This window comes from Phlebotomus papatasi, chromosome 3 (assembly GCF_024763615.1).
Source record: "Phlebotomus papatasi isolate M1 chromosome 3, Ppap_2.1, whole genome shotgun sequence".
Taxonomy (NCBI): Eukaryota; Metazoa; Arthropoda; class Insecta; order Diptera; family Psychodidae; genus Phlebotomus; species Phlebotomus papatasi.
The window spans coordinates 13,474,876-13,495,144 of record NC_077224.1 but is presented as its reverse complement, the minus strand read 5'-3'; the positions used below and the strand labels follow the sequence as shown (position 1 = coordinate 13,495,144).

The 20,269-nt window shown below is 34.5% G+C and overlaps 3 protein-coding genes across 15 annotated transcripts in view; 1 reads left to right on the top strand and 2 right to left on the bottom strand.

Annotated features, from left to right (window-relative positions):
- LOC129807789 (potassium voltage-gated channel protein Shaker) overlaps positions 1 to 20,269 on the top strand; it is a 345,833-nt gene that overhangs the window by 230,873 nt on the left and 94,691 nt on the right. The gene's annotated exons all lie outside the window — the stretch shown is intronic.
- Positions 1 to 20,269, bottom strand: part of LOC129807792 (uncharacterized) — an 802,905-nt gene that overhangs the window by 719,452 nt on the left and 63,184 nt on the right. The gene's annotated exons all lie outside the window — the stretch shown is intronic.
- On the bottom strand, positions 1,040 to 9,969 carry LOC129807788 (uncharacterized). Its single transcript, XM_055857269.1, has 4 exons — positions 9,760 to 9,969; positions 9,209 to 9,680; positions 3,188 to 5,151; positions 1,040 to 1,259 (listed from the first exon to the last, which is right to left on the bottom strand). Exons 1-4 carry the CDS (start codon positions 9,800 to 9,802, stop codon positions 1,108 to 1,110), a joined length of 2,631 nt encoding a protein of 876 aa, XP_055713244.1. The 5' UTR covers positions 9,803 to 9,969; the 3' UTR covers positions 1,040 to 1,107.

Sequence of the window (20,269 nt, the reverse complement as noted above, 5' to 3'; positions counted from 1 at the left end):
ATTCTCTTTTCAATTTCCATAGTGCAACATAACCTCTCATAAATTGAATCAATAAACAGTGAGACAAATGAGACAAATTATAATCGCCCTTATTGTTATTGTTACACTAATAAATTTCATTGTATAACCATAAAAAGCATTTAATATTGTCCAATTTTGAACTTTATTATTTCATAGTTCAACGAACAAATTTATTAACAAAATTTGTCATTAAAATCGCAATGCTATTAATGGACTTTCATCGTGTTTTAAAATCATTTGTATAATATTTGTTTATCAGAGAGGAAAGCATGAAAATAAATGAATAATGTATTAGATGGAGACGCCTGGTGAAAGCTTTCTCTCTAAAAAAAAATTCGTTTGGAGCTCTTTTTTCAGCATGAAATGCATGAAAAATGGGAAAATTTTAAAGTGTTAAATTGCTAATAAAAATTACGATTTGGGAAATTTTAATTAATTCGCATTTTTGCTAAAAACTCTCACATTTTATACTGAGTACTTGGCTATAATGCCCCAAATTTCATTTTTCGTATAAATCATGGGGATTTTTTTTATTTAATTTTTTTTTCAACCCTTATCTGCCATATCTTGTGCATTTTGGCAGTAAATAAACGTGCTTTTACCATGTTTTTTTTTCACTGTGGTGTAGAAATGGAGGGGAAAATTCACGGTGTTTTATTGTCTACCGCGAAAAAAAAGGATGATAGAGGGAGGGTTATACCGGAAAAATGACGAATAAAAATCGATAAAGTGCTTTTGCCCGTTGACTCGCCAGGGAATACAAAGGGGGTAGAAAATGGAAAACAAAGAAAATTAATAAATATTTCATTGATTTTTAATGTCTTCGCCCCTCTCACCTATAGTGTTGCATGTAAAAGTGGCGCAATCGTTCTTCCTTCTATTTCACCTATACCTGTTCTATCCACATCATTTCCCTGAGTGTTGACTGGAAAAATCCCACTTTTATCCCTTCAAAGTGTCAATGAAGCAACAGTTTGTTTGAGTTGAACACAGAAAAATCTTCAATTAAACACTCTTGTGAAGTAGATAATAAAAAAAATGTATTTGTTCTTAAGATCAAAGAAAATGGGTTATTACAAAAGGCACTTAGTTGAGCTTTACAAGGAACACTGAAATTACTGAGGCTAAAAAAACAAATATATTCAAGCGGTGGTATGGGCCTGAGGAACTTCTTTCGCAAGTTAGTCCTTGATGTTGAATATGGAAACGGACTTGATCCGGATATCGGCAGTCGTTTTCTGTACGAAAAAAAAACAATAAAAACGAGAAAAATTAGAAAGTGAATTTTGGTATTTTGGAAGATAGTTTTCAAATTAAACTTAGAGAGTAAAAGAGTTCATTGAGTTACTGAATAAGCAAATACGAATGTATTTATAACTCAAAATTATCAGATTATCTTCCCAACTGGTCTTAAGAAGAAGTGTGATTTAATTCTTGCTTGAAATCGAAAGACGGTATGGTTTCTTTAAATTCATCTTCACAATCTTCGCACACCGTAGACGCGAATGACTGCAATCCGGGGACGACTTTACATCCCTGCTTTCCGTAAGATATTTTTTAATTCTAAGACTTTAAGATGATTTTTGACCATCCGTGACTTCCCGAATTAAAGAAAAGCGTACGAAAAGTAGGAGTGCAATATCACTCATCTACGCATCTACGGTAGATCTTCTTCCTTTACCAGAAGAGCTAAAACTTATCCTAAGTTCCAAAACTTACATTGTTAATCATAAAGATGTCTTACTTCTCAGATACTGAAGTAGAAATACTATTCCTTCTTCATTATCGTTCTTTATTTCTCCTTTTATCAGGGAACGTTTAACGGGTACCTCGTCGAATATTTTCTTCTTCCTAATCTCTACATAGGATCCCTTTCTAAAATCTTCTTCATATTTTAAAGGAAAATAAAACTAAACTATATTTAAGTGTTTCATTAGTATACAGAAGAATGCTTAATTCTTCAATTCTGAAAGAGAAATATCTTCTTTTCACCTATCTTCACAGACTTTCTTTAAATTTTCTTTCTTAATAAGAAAAATGTAAGGCCTAACTAAGTTGCAAGAGTTTGATCTTTGTTCTGAAGATCTCTTCTTCTTAGATACTGAAGAGGAACTTCTTCTTCCATTTCTTTGTTATCTTCCTTTGCATCTTCTTTGGTCGGTAGACTTTGAAGCTACATTGCAAATGCTTCATACATTGCAAACACTTCATTTACAATGTATCTTGTAATGCAATTTGTCATTGATGGAATTCCGAATGTCTCCTATTTACTAATCTTCGGAATCTTCTTCTAAATTTTCTATTTACCAGAAGAAGCTAAAGCTTAAGAAAATTCCAAACGTGTCATTATTTTGTATGAGATACTTTACTTCTCGGATACTGAAGAGCAACTTGTTCTTTCTCCTCTTTATCTATCTTCATTGTGGTTCTTCTTACATCAAAAGAATGTAAAGCAGAAGAGGAGGAAGTCCTGAAGAGGAACTCCTACCTTTTACACTTTTTCGTTATCTTCTTTTCCATCTTCGCTCATTAGATAAATTCAAGTGATTAGATACATTTCAAACATTCGCGTTATTACTCACAAGACAGGTCGTTATTTTGCGGAAGACTTCCAACTTCCCGGACTGAAAAGCAACTTCTTCTTACTCATCTTCATTTATCTTCATTTGATTCTTCTTCTATTAAAAGAATCATTAAGATTAAGTGCTGTGTTATGATGATGATGATTAAGACTAAATGATGGGTTATTACGCAATGAGGGAATGTCGTTTTATTTACTCTAATCTTCTTCCTGTGTTAAAGAAATCTAAGGGACGAAATAGTCTCAGATATAAGCTAAATATTCTTGAGGATCAACCTGATTCTACTTGGGCCCTAAGGCTATTAATACCTTCTAACGTTTTATGATAATGTTCAAAATTTTTAATGCTTAATTCGGATGAATCAACTCAACTTTAAGTGTTGCGTTATCATTGCGAACTGCTTTTAAAAATCCCTGAAATAAAACTTTTTCTTAAGCTTCATTGTCTTCTATGTCGTCCGTTATAACAAGTTTAATAGAACAAGTTTAAGAACGAACCCTACTATGAGTTTTTCAGTTTCAAGAATATATCTTCCTTCAAGATTATTTCTTCAATCAGATCATAGATAAACTTTATTGACTTACCAGAACATCTAACATTCGACATGTCGACGTTGACTGAATAGAAAATAGGTCGGCAGGTTATAAAGTCGTTCCCACATGGCCTAGTCAGATTGAACCAAACGTCATCCATTCCCTTAAGGCTTTGACAGTGATCAGGAGCTGTTGAAGGATCTCGTGATACACAAATCGTAAGTCCTCCGTAGTCAACCCCTAGAAACTGTACGTTGACTTCTTCAGAGTAGCGAAAGTAGAACGGACTTATGCGGTAGATAAGCTCATGATAGGGTCCAACGTAGTCTTCGTACCTATATCTGCTAATCTGGAAGTATTCCTGTGTAGGAACTGTGTAATTGACATCGGAATCCAAGCAGTGGGCAGCAACCATTCGTTTAGGTATCTTCCGGAATTCTTTTACCAACCGTTCACTGAAGTCACTTGGAGAAATATTATCTGACCGGATGATTGTGTAGTGTTCCGGATAAACTAGGTTTGTAAATCTCTCTGTAATCCCTGTGGTATGGGTTTGATTGTGCTGAATGAGATTTTGGAAAGTATCAACGTCGGATGTAACAAAGACAAAATACAGATCTGGGAATCTTTGAAGGGATCCTTGAATAATTCTCCTGGCACTGTCAAAGTCATTTTGGGTAATTCTTTGGGATTGGGAGAAGACCAGAGCAACTTGAGAACGTGCCACTTGGATACCTTCCCTGATCTCTTGATCGGTTTGTTGTCTAAGAAGATTTAGAAGCGTATGGAGAGATCTTGACAAGGATAGGGTTTGAGGGAATGGATCTGTAAAGTTACGGAGTTGCTCAAATGTTCTGCTCGTGCTATTGGTTTGATTGACCATAACGACTCCTGTTCCTCCGTGAATCAGTGTAAATGTTGATCCAAATGTGGATACTTCAGAGATCTCTGTAAGGTAGTTTGTCAGCTGAAGATTTTCATACTGCCTTCGACTTCCGTCGATGACCATAAACAAATCCATAGCTGGTTTTCTTGAATCCGATCCTATTTGATTGCACTGAGGAAGGGTATCTAGAATTAGTGGTGCTTCTGAGAAGAACCTGTCCACAGCAGCGTCACAGTTCCTTCTGAGACGCTCGTTGGTTATTCCTAGACTGCTAGTAGCATATTGTAGGATCTGAGCGAAGGCAAAAGTTTCTTCTTTGAGCTTTTGGCGATCAATCTGGTCAATAATGGCTTTCCTGTCACAGGCATTGTTGATGTCTGGGTTAATTGGAAAAGGTCGAGGGGTTTCTTCAGCCCATTCCCTAGGATCTTCAAAGACTGCTTTCAAGATGCTATTCCCAGTAGTTGCAAAAGGTCGAACCTCAGGATCTACTTCCGGAATATCCATTCCTTTGGTTCGTCCACCTGTTGTCTCAACTGACAGACTAGGTATCCCTCTGGGACTGTAATACATGTCCAGCAATTGCGACAGACGAATTCTCCTTACTCGATCTACCCAGCCAGATACCTCTTGGGAGACAAACATTGCATCGATCCCAGTTATCAGTTCAGATTGGGTCATCTCCCACCTGGCTGCATGACCTTCAATCATGAACTTCTGCCGTGGGAAGAACGTATCGTTCCAATTTCCAGGAACGCCTACAGCCATGTTAGTCCCCACGAAAGGTCCCTGGTACACACAAACTTCTGCCAAATCTCCAGCCAAACCCGCTACATACGTGTTGTCCACAGAATCTAGAGATTTCAGCAATTTCCCAACCTTCTCAGAAATATTCACCTCATCCAATGTCTCCAGATTCTCATACAGGCGATCCTTAGCATCTTTTTGAGCGGCCACAAATTCACTCAACTGCACATTTTGAGGCTGCAGACCAGCAGCAACAGCCGCTATAAACACTCCCGGAGACAGAGTTCCGTAGTTCCGGGTCTGAGCTACACCTACTTCCAGGGGACACCGGGAGACAGGTCTCGTGAACTGTATGCGAGCTCCAGAAGTCGCATTTTGAGCTCTAAGTAGGAAGAGATAAAGTATTCAAAATAATTCTTTGTGCTTGAAAGAGCTATTGCGAAACTAAGTGAAAATTGAAAAGAATGTTAAACTTTCTAAGAGAGTTTGAGAACTCAAGAGAAATTTCTTTCGAATTCGCACAAAGAACAGTTTGATGGAATTCATGGAATTTTCACGTTGCATTTTAAATAAAATATAGCTTTTCTTTCTCTTACTTTTGTGTATGAACTGCTGGAAAAAAGGAGGTAAACTCAATACTGTTAACCCATTAGCAACCCTCGTTCTCGTATGATTTCAAGTTGACATAAAGAGCCATTAAAAATAATTTAATTAAAATGACTGAATCGGTGGCAGCCAAAATCCCGAAAGCCAAAATCCCGAAAGCCAAAATCCCGAACGCCAAAATCCCGAAAAGGCCAAAATCCCGAAAGCCAAAATCCCGAAAGCCAAAATCCCGAAAAGGCCAAAATCCCGAAAGCCAAAATCCCGAAAGCCAAAATCTCGAATTTTCTAAATCCTGAAAGGAATGAAATTATGTGGAGGAAAATGTTTAGAATAATTTCCTAAGACACAGAAGATTTCCCTTTGTCTCCAGCAAGCGCGGGTACAATCGTGGGAGTAGCTATAACACTTAAGAATTCGGGATTTTGGCTTTCGGGATTTTGGCGTTCGGGATTTTGGCTTTCGGGATTTTGGCGTTCGGGATTTTGACCGGGACCCGACTGAATGTATTATGTTCAATCTCTTTCCATTAATAAGGGGTAGGGCATTAATAATAGCTCAAAGTAGCCCTACCCTTCCCTAGATTAAAAAATAAAAATTCCATACTAATCTATTTCAAAATGACAGCTTTTCAAGAGAGCCATTTGAAGTTGGTGATTTCCTATAGGGGAAAGTACTATCCCTTCGAACGTTCATGCCTTCGAATAATGTGAATTTTCTTATCGTTTTCCTAAGAGACTTACACATTTCTATTAAATATTAGTTGGCTTATCATCAATTGTTAATAATTCCGAAATAATTTAGTGTAAATCTCTTACCACAAACAAAAGAAATTCACATGAATTTGTGAATGAACATGATTCATTCACAAGGCATGAAATTTTCACTAATTGTAGATCTCGGTCCTAGAAATAACATATCTCCAGGATTAATAAAAGGCTAAGTCGACTTAGTTAGTATAGTGTGAAACGGAACCGTTAGAATTGGTAAATTTCAAGAAATTTCATGAATTTCCACCTAAAGTAGGTGGCGACTGCTGTGAAATTTCTGAATTTTTACCATCTCTAGGAACCGTCGATTTATAGGATAAATACTACAGACGATGCTTGGAACACATTCTGGAGTGGCCTCCATTCCCTGCCTCTTGGAGTAGAGCCCCTATTGCCCCATTTCCAAGTCTTAAGAAGTAGAGTAGAGGAAAGCCCGCTACCTTCGGATTACTCAAGCTTCGAAAAACTCATTTCTTCCAATATGTTTTTATCGATTTTTGAACCTATTGTAATATTGTACTTTATTAGATAGGCCACTACCTTAAATTTCCTGAAAAGATCCTTGGGGTAAATCTATTGAGAACATAGAAAAAAAAATGAGTTGTCCGAAGCCCTAGTCATTTGAAGGTAGCGCCCTGTCCCCTAGCTTTAAATAGGGGGACTTTTAGAAAACCGCTTTTCTCTTATTTTAAAATGAAACTGAAACTTATGCGGTCATCAGACTAGGGGCTTAGCCCAGTTCCAGTAGAGGGGACTTCAGACTTAAATTCAAAATCCCAAATAGCAACCAATTTTATTGCTTTTTCAAAATCTCATAGGGAAAAGTGCCCATGCTTGATACCATTGGAAGCTTGGCTAAATTTTTCCTATGCTTCTCAATAAACCGGACTCCGCAATACATTTAAAAAACTGGCCACTTTCCCATAGTTTTTAAAATATGGTTGCGATGAGTCACATATATATTGTGAAACATAGAAAATTTAGTCATTACGAATCTTCCAATGATATCAAGCATGGGCACTTTCCCCTAGGTCTCTTGTCCTTAATAATCTATTTTTTTTCCAAAAAATCTTGACTGATAAGAATTTAGGATAGTTAAGCCATATGGCTAAGTCATAGGTCTGAAGCTCGTATAGGTCTCGAAATCGTAAAAAGCAACTTAATTCAATGATTTTCTAGTTTTTTTACAAAAACAATCTTGATTGATAAGAAATTAGAGAAGCTAAACCATATGGCTAAGCCTTAGATCTGAAGTCCGTATAAGAAAGTCTGTAATTCAGATGTACCTAACTTCTGCCTAATCCATTAACTTCAAAATGAACATATTATTTACAAAAATCTATCTAATTTATATAAGAAACATCATTTAGTATCCTTGTTTGTGTTGGAACTATTCCAAAAAAGGTCCAGGCACCGTAACTGATCCGCTTTATTGTACCCATTTCATCTAATACGGTGAAAGATTAAACGAAAATCTATTCTTGCCATTCACAAGTGGCGTTTGAGAAATTCGAATACCTATTTGCAAAACATGAAAGGCCAAAGAAAAACATTCTTATTTCCTGATTATTCCGTAAGGTGACTGGAGGACTCCTTGTTCGAATTTCGAAGTGATCGATTGTCAAAATGTATCGGCCTTAGTCACGATTTAGTGTTCCTGTCGCATTACTAAATTCTGTTCGTAAGCTTTTCTTTAATTCTAATGTTTAAGAACGGTTCTCACCGATCAAACATGGTAGATTGGATCGGTAAAGACCATCCTTAAGTTCTAAACTTAACTTAACTTAAAAACTTACGAACAGGAGGTTGTCAAAGTCATCCTAACATACGGTATGTGATCTTCAGATTCATTAAAGGAATATGGGAGAAATATGAAGTGTTTGAAGCCAGAGTATGTGCGAAACCTAAAGCCCTCTTCCTAATTCTTTTTAAAGTTCTTTAGTATGATATGTATCGATAGGAGACTCTCTGATGATAATCAGTGGATTTGAAGTCACTTCACAAACAAAAACACTTCTTCAATCTTGTCCAGAGCTTTCGGTCCTGGATATGGACCTTCTCCAGGATTGAGAGCTCTGGGAAATACTGAAGGAGTATTTTTCTTTGTGAAGCGACTCGAAATCCGCTGGCCATCACCGGAAAGTCCCCTATCGATACATGTTACGCCATTTCTTCATCCAATTATTTAGTGTGATATTTCAAAACTTTCACCACCTTCTACGAAAGTTTAGTGTCAAAACTCGGAATTACGTTTAAATTTTCAAACATTAACGATATTTTGGACAAAATAGACTTCATTTTTCTTTTTAGTTGGAGCATCAAACTCCATTTGTGTGCACCCATTTTCTCTGCCTTTGCTAAAATTTGCATTATAATTTTAAAGCCTCTAAAGTTCTAAATAGAGTACTGCACAAACTTGATTTTTTTTACTGACTGAATTAAATTTTATTAGCTCATTTGTACAGTGCCAAAGGCAAATAGGACAGAACACTGGTTTTATTTGATAGTAAATCAACTTTGAGAATAAATCGTATGACATCCATTGTAATCATTCCTGTAGTAATGTCGTAATTTTTCAACTCGAATGTATGAAAATTCCCATAAAACTCATTTTCTGTACCGGTTTTAAATGGGTTAAAACGTATTGAAGTGTTTCAGGGGAAAATGCAAGGCGTGTTTCTCTATTTCAAGTGCACCAATGGCACCAATAAATCCTCAAGAAAACTGTCTTGAAAATCACAATAAAGGAGTCATATTCCGGAATTCCCCTTTGCGTAATATCGTCAATCAATTCACTTTTATTGGTGAAATAAATCAAATTTGCAAATGCCAGGAAGAAAATATATAGATGGTAGAGCAATTTCCTGTTGGGGGATGGAAAGCGTGTACGTCTGAGAGGAGTTGTATTGAACGTATTGAACAATTTTGGTCGTGAATCAGAATTTATAATCCTTATCAGTGGGAAGATAATAGAAGTGTACTAAATGCTATGGAATGTTTCTCAGTAAATTCACTATGAATTCTTGTTATTGGGAATTACGACAGTTGAAGCAAGGGGTATCTTACTTGTTCCTGGTGATCCAGGGAGCTCTGATCCTGTCTTCAGGGGTTGCGAGGTTGAGGGGACAGGTTCGGACTTCATCTCCTCTCTCGAAGGGTTCCACTGAGGAACTTATGAGGCGATGGAGGGCACAGATATCGAACTGCGAGAGGATCTGTTCAAGTTCAGATTCTCCTGATGGGGGTGGGATGAGCTGTCTGAGGACTCTCATCTTTGGGGCCATGATTCCAGTCACTCCAAATGGGGTCACGAACTCACTCTCCTGGACACCAGGCGCCTTCTCAATCCCATCGAAGCGCAATCGATGGAAGAGCTGAACACTGAGGGTTCTGGCGTCCAGAGATGTGGGCCGGGCATCCTCAATCTTCCTCACCAGTTCAATGAGGAGGGGCAGGGAATTGGGGAGCCATGGTTGGGTTTCATTCCCACGATAGCAGGGCAGAAGATGGGCGGGAATGACTTGAGCGTCAGCCAGCACTGTGTTCAGAAATAAGGTCACAAATTAATATTAATTATCTTATCATCACTTTCCACATTCGCATGTTCGTGGACTCACCAAAAACACCCAATAAAATAACCACTAAATGTCTCACTATCATATTTTTCTCTTCTTTCACTTCTTTCACAAATTATCCTGTTACACTATCCACAAAATCACCCAGCCAATTCCTTCATCACTGACCAAATTTTCAAATTAACCTTCCGTTACCAACAGTCTCACGCCCAAACTGATACTAAAGCAGGTGAATTTCGCACCAAGGTATCTATTGTGCGTTTATCGTAGAACTTCTTATCTCTCTCCCAGAAGATAAATTTCACGCGATAAGGAAGTCTTTTGTGTACTTGTGTGTAAATCACTGAGAGAAATTTAACACAGCTATTTACAGATTCATCCAATTTAGAGATTTAAGATAAACCTCCATAAGTACTCTGCCTGAGAAATTCGTATGCCCTCACCAAAAAAATTTCCTAAAAGACCTTCCTCAACATCGGAGGCTAAAATGGCAATAAAATTGATTTTCCGTAAAATAACACAATATTTCAGCGAATTTCCTCTCCTCCAACTTTATTATATTTTACTGGGAATTTCTCAGAGGAAGAATAAAGAATTGTTTTTGGCACGAAGAATTGCAAGAATTAAATGGAGCAAGACATTAAATTTTCTATATAGTGTGTACAGCAGGTAGTTTGCAGTTTTTCTCTGCGGAAATACAAAAGTTTTGCGCTGAAGCAAATTTCCACAAATTTCTCTTTTGGTAAAAGTCAACGGATTTGAATGTTACCTTGAACATTTTTTTTTTGAAATTGATTTTGAGATATATTCAGTCAGAACCAATATGCTAATTTACAGTAACTCTTACTTAATCATAGCTATTTTTAAATAATTTTTTCTAAATAAAAAATAGCGCAAAACAAGGGTAATAAAAAATTTATGAGGCTTTAGGGAAAAGTGGGGCAGAAAATCGAGTTGTCAGATTATAAGTCGAGTAAGTTGATTTTTGAAAAATTCGTTTTTTTTCGCTTTTAGGGTACTCATTGGCATATTCTACCTTCCCTGGACTTTTTTTACCGGAAAAGTTAATTATTCTCAAAGTTATAGGGGTTTTAAATCTTATAGATCCTAGGGGAAAGTACTCTCCCTACGAACGTTCATGCCTTCGAATAATATGAGTTTCGTTTACTTTTCCTAACAGATTTCCACATGATTGTCACATAATTATCAAAAATTGATAATAAGCTAGCTAATATTTAATAGAAATATTTAAGTCTCTTAGGAAAACTTAAAGAAAATTCACATTATTCGAAGGTATGAACGTTCGAAGGAAGAGTATTTTCCCCTACTCACTATGTAAAATTTCAGATTGAAATCGTTCTCCTGTAAAATTGGCCATTCGCGCCATTCGTGAGTTCTTCGTTTTATATTCTGAGCTTTCGATATTAGAAAATATGAATTTTGAACTGTTTTCTAAAATTTTCCAAAAGCTCTTGTGATTATTGCTGTTTAATGATATTTATTAAAATATTTAGAGAAATAGTATTTCTGAAAATTAAATATAAGAAAGCTTTAACCATGAAAAATATATAAATACAAGTGTTCTTTATAAAAAGGTAATTTTCTGAATTTTAAATTTGAACAGTTTTCTTCACATGCTTCTTTTTTAATATCTCAATATATCAAAAATATTAGAAAATATTTTCAATCTTGAAAGAGAAATCAACAAAACTATATTAAAGTTGGATTTGTCTTGAAATAAAATTTTAAAAAAATTAAAAATCTTAGAAATTTTAACTTACGAGTATGGCAAGGTGCCCCCGAGCCGACCGGTTCCTCGAGTCGACCGGTAGTCAAAATTTGAATGTTTGATGGTGAATTTCTATAAAATTGTCACTGATTCGTATTTATTTATGGAATAATTGACCTATTAATGTTAGATCATACGCCAAATATTAGTCCAAATATAAATAAATTGAATAAATAACTCTACTGGTCGAATTAAGGAACCCCGATCGACTTGAGGGCGCTTTACCTTAAGTCACAAATAAAATCCTTTTGTGGATTTATTTTGTAATTTTGTTTGTTTAAAGTTTAAGTTTTATAATTTTTTTGTATAATTCCTTTTCCTTCATCATTACTTAAGTGTATAAAAGTGTATCATCATAATTTATCATAAATTCTAAATTTAAATTATTATTAAGGGGTAACGTAGGTCGAAATAGACAAAACACTACATTAAGAAATCTATCCTTATTCAAATTTGTCAAACTCCTTGTTCTTCATCTTCAAGAGAAATAAGCTTATTAAATTTCAAAAGCTCTATTCTGAAGAATCATACACCAGACAACCGACTCATGTTCATCGGATCCCAATTAATTTGGAAGACATGGTTAAATAAATGAAAAATAAATAAATAATATGAAATATGGTCTATGTTTAAATACCATTGACTTTCCATATTCCTTGCCTGAATTGAATAAAACTTTGGATGTGCAAGGAATTTCATGAAAACCATCCATGGTAAAATGTTAAATCATTGGTCACTTTTAAGCCCGCTACACATTGCCATGTCAAAAAATTTTATGTCAAATGCCTAATGTTGATTAAATTTTCTCACAACTCAGATCCTTAAAATATATCAAAATTTGAAATTTTTGATGGACCATTTCTGGCCTCACTATCCCCTATCCATAAACATTAAAACCAAATGAATATTTCAATTGCTTTGCGTTTATTGATTAGCCAAAGCTTTGAATGCTTTCAATAAAAGCTTTAGCCAATTAGTGAATGCAATAGGACTGAAAAAATACGGTATTGTGTTATATTTACATATTGCCTTACCATATTACTCATTTAAAAAATTATTAAAAACAAAATAAATTTTATTAGCAAAAAACTAATTTAGGTTTATTATTAATTAAAATTTTCCAGAAAATTAGTTTAGGCAATTATTTCTATGCACACTTTATCTCGAAAATTATGCTATTAATTCCTACAAATTTAAAGTAAAAAATAATTAATACCAATATTTCTTTAATTAAAAACTAAATTTCAGGATTTGAAAATTTACTCAATAGCATAGTCGTCAAGTGTTCTTTATTTAAATTTTATTATAAAATTTAGAACTAAATCAATGTGAAATTGAGTTGGAAGAATAAAAGACTGTCTATTTGATTTAAGCGCATTTTTCAAGAATATTAAGCAGTTCATTGAATTTCTAAGCACCGAAGCATTGTGAAAGAATTGTTTTATTAAAGCAAATAACTTTTCTTAAATTAAACAGCTTAAATTAAAAAAAAAGGAAATTGTCTGAGGAGAATAGTTAAAAGAAGGGGGCATTATTCTATATAAAATTCTCTGGATTTCAAAATTATTGTTTGTAAAATGAAAACTTTAACAAGGTACCGTAGGTGCGGATGACTTTATCCCCTGCGAGTAACTTTGATTTTTGATACCCTCCTGTTTGTAGGCTTTTCTTTAATTCTAATGTTTAAGAAAAGTTTTCACTGATTAGACATGGTAGACCGGATCGGTATAGATCATTTTTAAGTCCTAAAAGTAAAAGAAAATCTTACGAATAAGATCACCTGCACTTATGCCCTAGACACACTTAGGACTTAATTCGAGAGACGACTTAGTGGAAAATGTCGGAAATGTAGTTTGACCAATATTTCTAATATAAGTATGCTAAGCCGTCTCTCGGCTGATCCTAAGGTCTGTCAAGGCCCTTACGGTAAGCTAAGCATATATCGACTATAAAGATTGAATCGTCATTCTAAAATAAAATAAGACGATTTTTTGAAAATTATTCGTTGCTTTTTACAAAATGTTCTTAGTAAATATCTAGCATTATTTACCAATTGAAACACATATTGCAAAATAAAACTCGTTAAAATTGATTAGTGATTAAAAACGAATATTTTGGGATGACGATCCAATTTTGATATCCGATACATGCATCGCTTACCTTACAAAAATTCCTTAAAAATAAATAAGAATTCAACTTTAATAAATGCAAATTATAAAATTGCAGCAAGGATAAATTGTGTTAAAATCTTGCAATATTTCACCAAATTCCGCTCGGGGAATTTGAAAAATTATTCTTTATACTACAGTACATTTTAAAAGCAGTAGAATTTTTTATTTATTACTTTAATTTATTAAAAGAAAAAAATATAAGAAATAGAACTCACTAATTCTATTAACATTCATCTAGACATTCGCTCATTACTCGGCTAGTTACTCAGTACATGACGAGCGCTAAGGCAGTGTAGTGGTGTCTGAGGGTCGTTCCTCAGGTGTTCGTTAATATAAGGGCTTTGACAGACCTGAGGATTAGCCGAGACACAGCTTAGCGTAATTACATTACAAATAATGGTCGAACTACATTTTCATCATTTTCCACTAAGTCGACTCTCGGCTTAAGTCGTAAGTGTGTCTAGGGCATAAGCCTTGATCTCTCTGATTTTGCTTTTCAATACAAAAGTTTGTAGATTATTTGAATTATTCTAAAAAAAGAAAGAAATTAATAATTCAGATTTGGCACTTATTTTGTAAAAGTAAAACCAATTACGAGGGGAAAACATCATCCTTGCACAAAGACTTTTGCATAAAATTAATAAAATTTGCACTTTTACTGTTTAATAACAATAAACTATGCATGTGCTATTGACTTTCTACTTTAGACGAGCTGTCAAAATCAAAATTTACTCGGAAATGAAATTTTTAATACACAACCCAGCTGACACTATTTTGTTTCACACACTTATTATACTGATAAAAATATAATTTTTGGTTTTTCTTAAAGTAGAATAGTTATATTATGTTACTGCAGTGATTGATTGTGGAAATAAGAATATAAATTATATTTTAAGTGGATTTATCGGAGTTAAATCGGTCGCGACATCCGAGTTTACAATCGTCGGAGTTACATAGCTTTACTATAGCACATTTAATGTTGAGAGTCGACCGTTAGGATGATATGAGTGAGATTTTGGAATTTCGGTCTAAAAGCTTTCTTGTTCTTCTTCTGAAGAACTGTCATATTGATGTTTTAAAATTGTATGTAGGCCCTGAAGAAGGTCCCAACCAAGGATCGAAACGTCGGCCAATAAAAACATAAAGAAGAACAAGAAACTTTTTAGACCGAAATTCCAAAATCTGACTTTCACTAAAGCACTTTACTATTCTCTTGTGCTTCTGCATTATCGATTTTTCTTTTGTGTAGGTTTCTGTCTCGAATGTTTGTGCTAGTTCTTGTCGTATTCTTAATCCATCAAATAGTCGTGACAGGAACCAATACAGTGAAAAATCGATAATGCAGAAACACATGAGAACAGTCATCTATTAAGAAATGTTTTTCTTTTTTTGATTTTTTATTAGAATTGCACCATAATACGAGAACCAAAATAATTTTTTAATATTATCTCCATTTTGTTTATTGAATAATTAATTTGAATATTTTTTCGACAATATTTTAATATTCTTTCAGGTTTATTCAACTCAGATAGTTTCCAGAATTTTCTGTATTATTTTTTTGCAAACTGTTCTTTGTTTCGTAGAAAGTTATAAATGTAGGAGAAGATTTTCAAGCTTTGAACACACTCTGACGGCGTTATCACACTTGCACATTAAAATTTTAATGTGATTCACATTAATTGTCGCTTGTGAGCATCCAAATATGTTATTTGTGTCTTTGAGTCACTTAATATTTGGGGTTTTTCTATTTATTGATAAAGAAGTGGACTTGGCCTGCAAAAATAAGTTTAAATTTACCTAAAGCATAAATATTTTTCACATTAAAAAATTAAAGAGAAAGTCGCATTTATTTTTCGCATTAATGCTATAAATCAATTTATATCAAATTTTGCGGGCCAAGTCTACCTTTTTATCAACAAATAGATCAAATTTTGAATATAAAATGATTCAAACATACAAATTACACATTTGGACTCTCACCAGCGACAATTAATGTGAATCATATTAAAATTTTAATGTGCAAGTGTGATAACACAGTCAGTATGTGCAAAGCCTGAAAGCCTTTTTGGTAAAATAAAATTTCTAACACATTTTTTGCGTAAAATCTTAACAAATTATTTGTTTTCATGAGAATTTCATTGACAATATCTTTCTGGAATTTTTTAAACTGCCCTTAGGGCCCTTACGGCGTTATCACACTTGCACATTAAAATTTTAATGTGATTCACATTAATTGTCGCTTGTGAGCGTCCAAATATGTATATGTGTGTTTGAGTCACTTAATATTTGGAGTTTTTCTATTTATTAATAAAGAAGTGGACTTGGCCTGCAAAAATAAGTTTAAATTTACCTAAAGCATAAATATTTTTCACATTAAAAAATTAAAGAGAAAATCGCATTAATTTTTCGCATTAATGCTATAAATCAATTTATATCAAATTTTGTGGGTCAAGTCTACCTTTTTATCAACAAATAGATCAAATTTTGAATATAAAATGATTCAAACACACAAATTACACATTTGGACTCTTACCACCGACAATTAATGTGAATCATATTAAAATTTTAATGTGAAAGTGTGATAACACAGTTAGTATATAAATTTGGACCTAACCAATTAAATTTAAGAGAGAATTGAGGCATACCTTTTCTTCTAAACCAAATCCATTTCCACTTCGTACTGCAAAGGGTTCTTTTCCCCCTGAATTAGGGCAGGAAATTAAATTTATTTAAATTATTGAACAGGGCCTCACTGTTATGCATAATTAAGACACATCCAAGACATTTCAATCTCAAACAGAATTTCATCTCATTGAATATTACAAAAAGTTGTTCAGTCAATCCTTCAGTCAATTCTTGATGGAAAAGGAGGCAACAAAAAAAGCAGGAGGAGATTGAAAGGAAACTGAAACTGATAAATATTTATTTCCAACATCAAACCATGCATAAAAAGCTTCTTGAAGTTCCTGTAAAATGTTCTTGTGCAGTACACAGAGATGAGACTTTCAAAGGAATTTTGTTTGGGAGGGAAAAGTAGCAAATATTGAATAAAATTCTAGGGAAATTGTAGTGAAAAGCCACACAGATCTCATGAGATTGCCAACTGTAGGGGAGGGGGTGGTCGGAAAAGTTCTTTGGACCTTTGCAGATAAATTTATTCTGGGGAATTTTCTCTCATCATGAATGGGATTTCCTGAAAAGCTTTCTGCTGTTGCAGTTGTGAAAATGTTCAGAGGAATTTCTGTGAGGGCTTTTATGTTAAGAGAGTTGGACCGTTTTTGTGTCTGGGCTAAGAGCTTGAATTTCTGTTATACGGGAGCGCAGTGGAGACGCCGGGTGGGTGTTGGGTATTCCATGAATGAAAGCCCCTTCAGTTGAAATTCCCTGAAAATACCACCCATCCCCCAGGGAGACATTCATAAATGACGATTCGTTGAGTATCCTGAAAAACCGTCCTGTGTCATTCGATGGGAAATACCCCGTGAAATGTGCGTCAATTCGACAGGGGATTAAAATTGACACGGACTGAGGCATGTTCTTCATGGGAAAAAGGGACATTTCCTCTCTCCTAGTTTTTCCCACCCATCCCACCACCCCCAAAAACCCGGAATAGTGAAAAATAATAACAAAATCGAGCTTTAGGAGAGAGAGAAAATGATTCAATTCGGCGCATGCCTTCTGAAATGGGTCATGCAATGCGGGCAAACGTCACAACAATTTGAATTTTTCGTGACTTGGAGAAAGCTCCCCGCATGTTGCCTATATACATTGTTCATTCAACATATATATTATTCTATGTACGAAAATCCCAAAGAATTCACACAGCTGAAAAACATGAAAATGCAATTTTCTTACGCATCACCGTTAATCACTCCCTGGCAAAATATTCTTCCACTCGTCGCAAAAATCTCACGGAAAAGCTGCAAAAAGCTCACGCTACATACACACCTCTTCTCCTCATTTCTCCCATTGTTAAGGAAAACTATGTAACTCTTACCCTAACCCCCAGTACCCAAGGTCGTCCTCTATTGTAACCAACAACTCATTCTCAACTGACAAACATTTTTTTTTCACAGTGCTATGTTTGGCTCTTTCTTAAAGCTATTTATAGGCTTTTTTCTCACCTTTTTTTCCCCACAACGCAGCCCACGAGGTCTCTGATACCCTGCCACCAAAATGTCAGAAAAGTCTCTCCCAATGCGGATAAATTGGTATTTTCACCGAATATTGCAAAACACTCCAAAAAATACAAATTGGCCAACACGAAAAAAAAACCCGTGAACTCCTAATGTCACCTTTGAGTGTACTTTACAATCATAAAACTTCCCTCCCCATCTTTAGTGCTTTTTCGCTGGAGCATAAAAAAGCTGCACTCCAAGGAGAGAGTGCTTCGAGGGAATGGTTATTGATGGGAGATGGAAAATTTTGCAGAGGAAATTAATCGAATATTGCAGGAGGAAGAACGCGTTCTCAGCAGTATTTTCGCGAATTTATTGAGCAAAATTTAAAGCTCGCCTTCTACTGACTTGACAAGTTAAAAGCTTAATTGAATCTGATTAATAAGAGAGGAATAGTATTACAAAGGAATTTTGAGATACTCTTTGTTGGATGATTATGCAATAAGAGTTGCAGGATGCGAAATGAGCTTTGGGAATTTTTACCAAGCTTTCCCGAAAAAGTCTGTCAAACTTGGTAGGGAGGTAGGACCATCAATCTACTTATCAATGAAATTAACTTAAATTAAAAGTCTTAAGGATAAATGGCAATTTAAAATTTAAAACCCTTATCGGACAATATAAATCAGCCTTTGAATGTGGATTTAAAAATTAACAACGGGAAATGGGGCACTTTTGAACGTGGGGCAGCTTTGAAATTGGGACTTTTTCCTGTGCTTAAATGGAATTGAGCCATGTTAATAATATAATTTTGCTTTTCAATCTGTTTTTGGAGCTAAATTAAATCACGATAGGCTCAATTTAAATTTAAAATAGGTGAAAAATCCCAATTTCAAAACTGCCCCATGTTCAAATGTGCCTCATATTTAAAGGTGCCCCACTTTGCTCTACAGGATCGAAAGAATATCTATTAGCACATTACGAACTTAAGTCATGACCTATTGGCACTCTTTTTTATACCGGAATATTATATTTTAATACTTCTCTATGAAAAAGCAGAATACGGGGAAGTGGGGATACTTTGAATTAGGGCACTTTTGAAATATTTTTTTTCCTATTCTCAAATGGAACTGGACTTTACCGTGACATAATTTAGTTCCACGAACCAATTGTGAAGCTTTATTTCCTTACAATAAGGATGAGTTATATTTAAAAATAGGGCAAAAAGCCATATTTCAAAGGCAGGGGGAACCTGTACAGCGTCGTACCGAAAATCATGTCATAGATTTATTACGGAAACCAGCGTAGGTAAATAGAATATGTAGGAGCCGGAGTTTGTCTGGGGATTTAGAGTTACTTTAGGAAAACATCAACTCTCTGAGCCAAATACTCTGAAAAGAGTTGATATTTTCCTAGAGTAACTCCAAATCCTCTTACGAACTCCGGTTTCCACAGAGTAAAAAATAAGTACCACTATAATAGTGGGTAATTTTTGACATCTCTATTGTAGTGGTAATTTTGGGCATTGTGTAATTTTTAAAACGTGTAATCTTCAGGGTGTAATTTTCAAATATGTGTAAAAAGGAGCGTGTAAAATTAAAAAACGTGTAATTTCTAGCGCTTAATTTATTTTTTTCCTCCATGTTTATAATTATAATTTTATTTTTATTCTTTCATGTCCAGCATCAACTTGCCTCGTTTATTTGAAAAAAGTTTCTTTTTTGAAAGAAGTGATTTTGGTGACAGATCTGTAAAGATGAGAAAAAAATATGCACAGATAGAATGCAACTCAAAGTGACACCGCACGTAAATTTCTAAATTGGATTTTTTTCGCAATCACTCGTATAAAACTCGTATAAAAGAAGTGAAAAGTAGCTTCACTTTTTATTAGGCTTGATTGGCCCCTGTATAAAACCTTGAGAGTACACACTAGCAGGAGTATTTCACTTTTTTCTTGCGCGATTTGATGTTTTCTCTCAAAATTAGATGCTATAAAACTCAAAAAACTCAAGAAAATACTCACCGAGGTGGATGCTTCTAACAACTGTGAAACTATAAGACGTGTGATCTTAGACGTTTTTGATTACACACAGCAAATTTTACACGCTGCAGAATATTTACCCCTTTTTAAGTGATACTGTTCCACTTAAATAGCGATAAAAATTACATATTTGAATTACACGCTAAAAATTTTTCCACAAATTAATTTTTACACAAAATTTACCATTTTAATAGTGGTATAAATTAAAATTAACAATTTTTTTAGTGGTAATTTGGAAATTACACGTTATTTTTTTTCACGATTTTTTACTGTGCACATATTCTGTCCTAGACTTATTTTTTTTACTAAATGTGACACAAACAGAATCAATTATACCAGTTTGTCAAAAAAAGGCCTCTTATTAGGTTCATAATTCGACTTCAGAAAATCCCTGGAAACCCGTAATTTTCCCCTAGAGGAAAATTAAAATTTAATG